At 54.1% G+C, this 9,911-nt stretch overlaps 1 protein-coding gene across 1 annotated transcript in view; it reads left to right on the top strand.

Moving 5' to 3' along the window:
- PLB1 (phospholipase B1) overlaps window positions 1-9,187 on the top strand; it is a 99,773-nt gene extending 90,586 nt beyond the window's left edge. The window contains exons 56-57 of the mRNA XM_034657298.1: window positions 7,311-7,385; window positions 8,778-9,187. Of these exons, the coding sequence (XP_034513189.1) occupies window positions 7,311-7,385; window positions 8,778-8,981 (279 nt within the window). The 3' untranslated portion in view covers window positions 8,982-9,187. The remainder of the gene's footprint in view (window positions 1-7,310; window positions 7,386-8,777) is intronic.
- Window positions 9,188-9,911: the final 724 nt, after the last annotated feature.

The raw sequence follows: 9,911 nt of genomic DNA, 5'->3' as shown, positions 1-9,911 counted from the left end.
GGGGGTTGAAATGCTTCCCAGCTGAGCTGGATCTGAACTGGAATGGCACGTTCTAATTCAGCTCTTCATGCAGTGAGACTAGGGGAGGCCTCTGGCCCACGCAGTCCGATCGGAGGCTCGGACCCAGCCTCCCAGAGACTTCAGAACGGGTGGTGCTCAGGCCTGGGTGCAGATAGCGTGAGCACATGCACGTGCACCAGAGTTTTCCTTGAAGTCACCTCTGGCTGGGGGACTGGGGGCAGTGTGTGGTTGCCCCCATCACAGCCAACCCGAGGTGGCAGGACTAGAGCTCGTCTGGCCAGCCCTGCCAGGAGGGCTGAGGAACCTCTCCCCACTTCGCAGAGTGGCATCTCCAGGTTGTCCTACGGGCCCCAGTACCTGCAGCGTGAGGACTTCACTGTGGTCGTGCAGCCTTTCTTCCAAAACACTCTTGTCCCCCTGAACAGCGTAAGTGCAGGCATTTCTGGGAGGTGCGTGTGGAGGGGCTCTTCTTAGGTGATGTCCTTCCTTCCATATGATTGGAACTTAGATATACTTGGAAAGAAAAGGAGAAAATTATCAGTGACCAAGCTCCCCAGGCCTGGCCCTGCTATTTGCTAGGTTGGGATAGAATGGAAAGCTTCCTAACAATTTTTTTTTCATCGGTGAGGGCAGGCATGTGGAAGGACAAGGGATGGACTGTGGGTGGCCACAATTCAGGTCTTTTTAAAAGTTCCTAAAGGGGAGTTTCTGAAGTCCAGTTGTCCTGAGCCAGGTGGCAGCAGAACTAGAGGCTGGGGCGGGGGGGGGCGGGTAACCTTTCTCCCCAGGAATGTAATCCCTTTGCCTTTGGTCACAGAGAGGGGGCGTTGACCTCACCTTCTTCTCCGAGGACTGTTTCCACTTCTCAGAACGCGGCCATGCCGAGATGGCCATCGCACTCTGGAACAACATGGTGAGTGCCTGAGCGCCTGGTGGGCTGCGTCCAGGGGCCACCCAAGGGGGTTGACCATTGCCCAAAACAAAAAACCTGGTGGACATAGCTCCTTTCTCCCCAGAACTCAAAACGGTGGCACAACTTCTTTGTCCTGACAGATTCGATTATTTGAGCAATTTTCCAGTACTGGCGGGGGGATGGGAGGGCTATAATTTTGTAATCAGATAAACAGGATGAAATCGGCTTCAACCCTTTACTGTGTGACCTTGAACAAATGCTCTCTCTTTGGTCCTCTGTGTCAATATCAATAAAGAACAATGAAAATGACATGGATCTCAGAAAATCAAGGTCCCATAGGCCCAGCACAATCATTAGCCTTCAGAGAATGCCAGCCCCCATTACCCTAGTCTCAACACATTCCTGATGATTATTGAAGCATCAAAAAGAAAAGCCACCCAGTCTGTTTCCCCAGGCTGTCAAACCTATTCCAGTCCTTTCTGATGGGGACCTCAGGAAATACACATAGCGCCGAGGGGCCCCAGGGCCACCTGGCCTTGTGGCTTGCCTCTTAGGGCCATCCACTCCTCTACAACCCGCTCTGCTGGCACAGAGCTTGACCAGTAACCCCAAAAGCTATATCCTGCTGTGCAGAGCCTTTCCAATCCAGTGGCTTCTTTTGATCTCGGCTCAGCAGGTAACCCAATCCCCTCCCCAACCTGCATTCCCCCATTTCTCCCATGGTGACTAAACAAATCCACACTCTTGCTTTTACTGCAGTTTTGGGCTGGCTGCCTCTGTGCCAGGATTCCTCTGTGCGAATATTCCCACACCTGCCGCCTCGCCCGGTGTGCCCAGCGCCGCCTTCCCCTTCGCCACCCCACCTCCTCTCCCCCAGCCGCATGCCAGCATCCTTGGCCCAGTTAATCACAGACTCAGCCTTCCTTCTCCCTTTGTTTTCCTGCTGTTGACACCACATTCTGCCCACTCCTAAAGCTTTCGTCACACACTGTCAGCCCAGGACTCGGAACTATAGTCAAAACACCGTTGAGTTCCCTCCCACCCAACCTCCACGGGAATCTTGTGCACCAAAGTTTGCACAATATAATTCCTGAGAGCAGTTCTGAAGTCCAGTTGTCCTTTACGGGTGGAGTCCCGTGACTTCATTCCTTTTAAACGCCCCCCCCCAAGAATAGGTATCTGTGCACAGTCCCATTTGTCCCCCTAAAATCTCAGGGGAATCCACAGATTCTAAGAAGGACCAGCATTTCCATCAGGGGATGGGTGGTCTTACTACCTGGTGGCACTCCCAGCCTGCTTAATGCCCAGGTGCACTGGGAGTTTCTGGGGCACGATGGCCAGATCGAGGACCTGAACACAATCAGGCCTGTTGGTCTCTTTCTGCAGGAATTAACAACACAGTTCTGGCCTCCTCTTCCAAAGCGTCTCCGTCTCCATGGTTCTCCCCATTGGCCCAGGCGAGAGGCTTTTATACATAAGGGCAAGTGGGAGGGGATTAGGTAGGAAAACAGAAGGTGAGCACTGCCGTGGAGCCATATTGGCAACACCACCGGCCTGTCGAGGGCTCCCAGCCATGCCCCTAATTTTACAGAACAAAGCAAAACAAACAAAACTGAAATCATCTAAGAGTGTCTTATCCTGTGCTATATAATTTGGAGAAGTAATGATATAGTTCCATGTTTTCGTCCAAAACCATCTCAGATATAAACCCGTTACATCATGCCAACTTTTCAGCTCGCCTCCTTCTGGTGACCCCTAGAGTGACATAGATAATAGGCCACTAGAACTCGAGAAGATCTGGCAGGTCCTTGAGCCAGAATGCTCTATAACTGGCATATAGGGAGAGGAAGCACTTGGCCCCAGAGCACACAGCCTGTTCGCAGCAGAGCAGGGATTAGAACCCACGTCAAATTCTTTCTAGTGTCCTGGCCACGGCACCAGCCAGCCTTCCCGCCCCCAACCAGGTCAGCACATATGTAGCCAGTGAATTCACGTCTCACTCAGAGCCCGATGACATAGCGTCTGCAGGCTTTGGCCGACGCTCACAGGCTACCCTACCGCAGCCACACACACACTTTTAGCCTCTTTCATCTCCTGCCCCCCACACTCAACAGACCGTGTCTCCTCCAGGGACTTCTGCAAAGGCAAAACCAGGAATACCCGCAGCACGAGGGAGGGCTTTCCTCTTCCTTTTTCCTTCTTTCATCTTCTTACCATTTTTTTCCTTCTTTCTTTCTGACCCCATTCCCCTACAGCTGCCCACTCCCTCTTCCCTAGAAATCTTGCTCTCCTCCAACATTTGCAGCTCCCCCGGTGCTGGGTGACCATGTGAGCCTCCTAACTGGTGTGCCTGGCTCTGGGCTTACCACCCCCATGAGGACAGCAGTGCTCAGCTCTGGCCAGAGGTTAGAATAATATGGGGGAATACTGATACCCGCAGCCGGTTTGGCTGGGCACTAAGCCTGAACATCTGGATTCCCTGTGACCCTGGATCCCATCCCCATGTATATGCCCCAACAGAAACATACCGGTGGGCTCACCGAAAGATGCGTGCGAGAATTTTCACAGTAGTGCCGTTCATGATCCCCAGGCAGGAAGCTTCCCAAATATGCACCAGTTGAATGCATAATCGACGTGTGGCACATTCATACAATGGGATACCTTGCAGCACCGAGAATAAGCAACCTTCAGCCACATGCAACTGTGTCTAAATTTCAAAAACAAGAATATATGGTCTTTAGGGGACAGGGGGAGGATAGTCCTGGAAGAGAGTGGGGGAAGCTCCTGAGGGCTGGCAATATTCTGTACCTTGATCTGGATGCTGTTTATAGGAGTTCATTCATTTTGCCACCATTTATCAGCTGTTCACGGATGATTTATACTTGTTTCTATGTTAGTTCAATAAAAAGTTGACTTGAAAACAATAACCCAAACAAAACACTAGGGACTGGACCTCATCCCCAGAAATTCTGGATCAGTCTGGGGTAGCACCTGGGTTCAGCAGGTTTCAGAAGCTCTCAGGTGATATTATTATACAGGGTTTGCAGACCACTCTTAGACCTCTTTGCCACAGGGCAGCCACAGGAATCTGTGTAAATGAAAATCTGACCAAACTTCCAAGGCCAGGCCCCTTTAGCACCGCACACCAGGCCTTCGGAGAGTTGGCCCCAGTTAACCTCTCCAGCAGTCACTCCCACCACCCTCTGGCCGTTGGGCAGTCTGGTAAGGAGTGCAGTTTCCAGAACCACCCATGGTATAGCTCATGTGTCTGTGTGTCTGCTCTGGCTCATCGCCTTATCGTGGACTGCCCTTCCAACCTTCTTCTCCTAACCCATAGCCTACTTGATACTCAACTCAGGTGCCAGTTCCTACAGGAAGCCTTCCCTGAATCCCCAGAACAGACTAGAGGCCCAAGCAGTCCCGTGCAGCCTGCCCCAGCCCGGTTATTTGCCCCATCTTCGCTATCTGCAGTATCTGGCTTAGGAAAGGTGGGTTCTAGGGAAACAAGTTCATTTCCCATGGCCAGCCCCAGGCCTTCTCGCCTGAGCTGCTCCACTCAGGATTCTGTGCCCCTAGTTCACCAACCCATTCCCTCAACCGTGTAGTGAGCACCACTGTGTGGTGGGGACTCCCCCAGGTGCTGGAGAAAACAACATCCTCGCACTCACGGGGAAAGGACAGACGAAACCCAACAAATTAGTAAGACTCTCTGACCATGTTCAGGGCTTAAAAAATAAATAAATAAAGCCAGGTAATGTGACAGAGTAATGGTGGGGGAGAGGGAGGCGTCTCCGAGGAGTGACCTGTGAATGGAGAACTGAACATGAAGAGCCCGCCAGGCATGCAGAGGGCTAAGGCCAGAGTGTTCCAGGCGGAGGAAATCGGACCTGTGCGGGCCCGGAGTCAGGAATGAGTCTGAAGTGTCCAAGCAGCAGAAGGGCCAGTGTAACTGGAGGGAGGTGAGCAAGGTCAGAGAGGTGAGCGAGAGCAGGGCCAGGTCCTTGGATGGCTTCAACAGGAGAGCCAGAGGATCTGGTTTGCCCTCTGGCTGCCGTGTAGCCCTGAACTAGAGGGAAGGAAGAGTGGAATTAGACCAGGAGCCCAGGTGAGAGAGGAAGGCGGATGGGCCCAGGATGATGGCAGTGGAGAAGGAGAGAAGGGGTCCAATTTGAGATCTGTTTTGGACTGGCTGATGGAGGAGGTTAGAAGGGGAACAAAGACGAGAGGGAGGTGGGTGGGGGGATGGGTGATACAAGTGATGAGGATTCAGGAGGGCACTTATGATGAGCCCCAGGTGTTGTATGGAAGTGTTGAGTCACTATATTGCACACCTGAAACTAATATTAGTGTTTATTAACTAGAATTTAAATTCAGAGAAAAGGAACAAAAGAAGACTCCTCCATTTGGGGTCAAGGAAATCGGGTGGATGGTTGAGGTGCTGGAGGGAAATAAGCTTGAGGAGAAAAAAAATCAAAAGTTCTCTTTTAGTCCCAATAAGTGTGACCTACCTTCTGGAAATCCTCCTGGAGGCATGAAGTAAGCTGCTAAATCTGAGTCTGGAGCTCAGAGACAGGGTCAGGAATGGAGATTTAGGAAAAAATTGTGGGGGTCGTTCGTGGGAGGGGATATTCGAGGCCATGGGATGGATGAGGAGCTCCCAAAAAAGAATAGGTGGGAAAGAGCTGGGACCAACCACCAAGCCCCAGGGCCTTCACTCCACCTTCCGACCCCAGCGACAGATGAGAAGGGGGGAAGGGGGAGGTGGGCAGGAGAGGAGAAGAGTGCCCTGTTCCGGGAGCCCAGACAGACAAGCGTTTCAAGAGGGAGGCATCAACTTTGACAAATGTTTCTGAAAAGCAAGATGAAGACCACAAAGTGAGCACTGGGTCTGGTGAGATGGAGGTCAAGGTGACCTTGACCAGAAAATTTTGGTCAAGTGATGGAGAATGCCAAAGTCTGACTGGAGTGGGCATTGGAACGGGAGGTCAGGAAGTGCAGCCAGTGACCACAAATGAGTCTTCCTAGAGGCACAGGGAGGGTTGGTGAAGGTAGCTGGAGGGGACAAGGGCTCATGGAGGATGCTGGGAGACAGACTGTGCCTGGATGACAAGGAGCCAGGAGAAAGGGAGAAGCCGATACAGTCCTCAGCCCCACATGACCCTTACCTTGTTCTGTGCCAGTTAGTTCCCAGGTTCCTGGAAGGTCAGGGAATCAGCCAGCCTGACCTTGAGCACCTGTACGGTCTCTCGGTGGTCGTCCATTACAAGAAGCTTGTGCTTCCTCAGCTCTAAGCCGCAGAAACGACTCACGAGCAAACCACCTCCTGCTCAGCTTTGTCTTCTCCTCTGATGCTCGCAGCAGCCTAACGGGGTTGTCCGGGCAGCTCGGGAGCCGGCCTCGCACCGCACAGCTCCCAGCAGCAGAGCCAGGACCCTACGGGGTGTGTCCACTGTGCTCTGCCGGTCACCGGGGGGCCGCTGTCAGGCCCAGAGCAGCTGGAGGACAACAGAAAGCAAGGTCACGGTCAAGGTGTGGTCGTTGGCTGGCAGAGTATCCTCGCACTTCCCTCATAGGCTGACCTGGGGGTCAGAGCAGAGGGGCTCAGGACCGGGCAGGAAAGCAGATTCTAAGGGCAGAGGCTACCCAGTCAGGATGTGTGAGGGGGTGAGCGCGCCAGGAGCCCACCGTCCTCCGTGCTGGCCGCGTGTCGGGGGGCAGGCTGGGAAGATGCCGGGAAGGAGGGTACAGCAGTTTCTAGCTCGTTTTCAGAGGGTCTCGGGATTAAAAGTATTAAAAGCAAAACCTCTCTGAACAGCAGTTGCTCCAGGGATGCACCAAGTAAACCTCTGCATCTGTGTGGAAACAAAGTAGCTTAAGTGAGAAACTTCCATTTCTTGAGGTTGACAAGCCAAGTCTAGTCCCCAGTATGTTTTTAGAGTTCTTCTGAAGCCGACTAGCCCCACACACTTGAAGTTGGTAAATAGGATTCTCCCCGTTTTATAAAATTACAAATGCGCCACATCTGTGATCACAGCCACCCAGAGGGGAAGCAGGAAATGGAGGTTCTGGGCCAGGCCCCTGCTCCCACTCACTGTGCTGGGACCCATCGGTCCCTGCTGGGCCTCAGTGTCCTCCTTGGTCAAGCCGGGGCACAGACTCAGGGTCCCGTGCTGCCTGGCGGACTCTGACCTGCCCCTTCGGAGTCCTAAGTCAGGTCCAGCTCCAGCTCCTGGCGGCGGGGATCTGCCGGGCATCTTGCATTTATTGCTGGTGTCGACCCCCCACTGGCAGGGGGAGGGAGTCCGGTTCAGATCCTCGTCCCACAGGGAGCTCTCGCCCACTGCGGAGGAAATCACGGTCTCCGTTCTCTCTTCAGCTGGAGCCGGTGGGCCAGAAGACAACCTCCAACAACTTCACCCACAGCCGAACCAAACTCAAGTGCCCCTCTCCGGTGAGTAACTGTCCTCGCATCCCCCTGTCCTGGCCAGAGTAAAACGGATGCTTGGGGGGCACAAAGGAGGTCCCTGAGAGCTTAATCATCACACACCTTCGTTCCCTGCCACCACCCTCAAATCTCACCTGGCCCCTGAGACGTCACAGCTCCTCAGGGTGTGGGAGAGAGAAAGCAACAGTTCCCAGGGAAGAGGCGCTCAGGGGAGGCAGAGGAATGGGCAGGGGTCAGGTTGGGGGATGGGTGGTGGTGTGCAGAGAAATAAGACAGCATGCCCGTTCTGAGGGCCTGGGCTCTTCTCCCTCCCTTCCACCCCCCCCATTCTCTCCTCCCTCACTGCCCTCACCTGGACTGCTGACCAGGCTCCTAACATGCTCCCCAGCTCTTCCCTCCCTTCCTTGTCCAGCCTGGGACGGCTGCCAGGCGCCATGCAGCCTACATGGAAAGTCACTTATGGAGGCCGCTTGAAACCCTTCCCTGGGCCCAGCTGCCCCCTGGAGCACCCAGAGGGGAGGCCCAGCTCCCTCTACAGTTTTAGACATGCTGTGTTCCTGGAGAAAGGCTCAGCTCCCCAGGCAAGGCCTGCAGTTGCCAAGTCTGGGTCTCCCGGAGGCTCACCCCCACCTCTGCCGACGACGGGAGATCACCATATTCCTTCAAGGCTCAGGGGCGGCCCTCCCTGGGCTACTCTTGCCTTCCTCACCCTACTGCAGCCACCTCCGAACACACCTGTGTTGGTCTGTTTTCTGTATACACCTCTCAAAAGACACGACCCAGGCTCTTTGGTGATGTGATGGTTTCTGAACATGGCCCACTGGCCGACAGGGCAGAGAGAGTGGCCACATCTGAACCCTTCGGCACTCTCCCAGCTCCTACCCAGGGCTCCACGCTCGTGTTCTTGGAGGAAGGAGACACTCCAGGGAGGCAGGCCCAAACATCTCCAGTCCGGGCCCTCCTCATGCTCCGTTCTCTAACCTACCGCAGGCCCAGCTGTCCTTCAACACTGACCCGGGCACTCTGAGGTCGGAGGATGGGGACAGCTGTCCAGTGGTGGCCTAGAAGAGGCAGAGGTGGGGGTTCTGCAGCCCCCAGGACGCTCTTCCTTTGGTTGCCTATCTGTTCCCAATCTTTCAAAATCAGGTTGACAGAAGGGATGCTGGTGAGAAACCGAAAGGAGGTTATAGTGGGATATTGGCCACTTCGGAGACCCATCCTTGTTCAGAAGGGTTGGGCACAGTGTAGATGAAGGAGCCTTTCAAACAGGGATGAGCTGTGAAAATGCGCAAGGTTATCGCGCCATCACTGGGAATAGGGACTACGCAAGCCTACGGTGAGCAGATGGATGGTTTTCTGAGGCCCTTAGCCCCTGACCCTCTCTTCTTCCTCCCCCAGGAAAGCCCTTACCTCCACACCCTGAGGAACAGTCAGCTCCTCCAAGACCGGTCTGAAGCGGACCCCAACGTGCTCTCCTGGGCCGTGCCAGTGGCGGCAGGAGGCGGCCTTGTCCTTGGGGTGGGCGCCATGATGGTCTGGAGAGCCGTCAGAGGTCGCCAGCAGGAAACTCCTCCAACGAGCCTGAACACGATGAGCTTCTAAGCCTCCCGCCATGTGCAGGCGCTCACCCGAAAATCCCCAGCCACGCTCCTCACCGGCCCTCTACCTCAGCCACCGTGGCCACCGCAGAGAGCCTTTGCTTCAACACCTGGCAACACTGGATGCCAAAGGGACAGTCACGACTCCTTGGGGTCTGGGGCCTACGTGCCTGGAATTGCCAGATTTAAATAAAGTCCAAAGTCATTCTATTCGGGTCAGCCTGCTTGAAGCTCTTGCTTTCCATCTGTTGTGCGACACAAGGGTGGGAGCGGGAGCCATTCATGTCCTGTCCCAGCCAGAGCTGCCCGAGCGAGGGCCAACTGCACACACACAGACCGGTCTCAGTCAGGCTGAGGAGCAGATCCTCAGTCTCCAAACCCACTATTTAAAAAATAGGGGAGGGACGCCTGGGTGGCACAGCGGTTAAGCGTCTGCCTTCGGCTCAGGGCGTGATCCCGGCGTTCTGGGATCGAGCCCCACATCAGGCTCTTCTGCTGTGAGCCTGCTTCTTCCTCTCCCATTCCCCCTGCTTGTGTTCCCTCTCTTGCTGGCTGTCTCTATCTCTGTCGAATAAATAAATAAAATCTTTAAAAAAATAAAATAAAATTAAAAAAAATAGGGGAAAATGCTGGCCACCAGGTGGTGGCTGGAATATTGGAGCGGGCTGACCACCATTCCGGTACAATCCAACACCTAGCTTTTATACAGCTGTTTTGTGCCCAGGACAGTGTGGAGCATCGTGGCACCTCCAAGGCTGTGTGTGTCACCACCTGGGTGAGAAGACAGACTCCTACAAAGAAACAAGAAACTCCACGACATGGTACAGTTCTGTTCTGGTGCATTGGTAGGTACAAGTGTCTGACGCTCTGAGAACAGGAGTTCCTCGAGGAAAGTTATCTGGAAGAGAGAAACTTTGAAATGTCTATTTAAAAA

This window comes from Ailuropoda melanoleuca, chromosome 4 (assembly GCF_002007445.2).
Source record: "Ailuropoda melanoleuca isolate Jingjing chromosome 4, ASM200744v2, whole genome shotgun sequence".
Lineage (NCBI taxonomy): Eukaryota > Metazoa > Chordata > Mammalia > Carnivora > Ursidae > Ailuropoda > Ailuropoda melanoleuca.
This window is presented reverse-complemented; position numbering and strand designations above follow the sequence as displayed.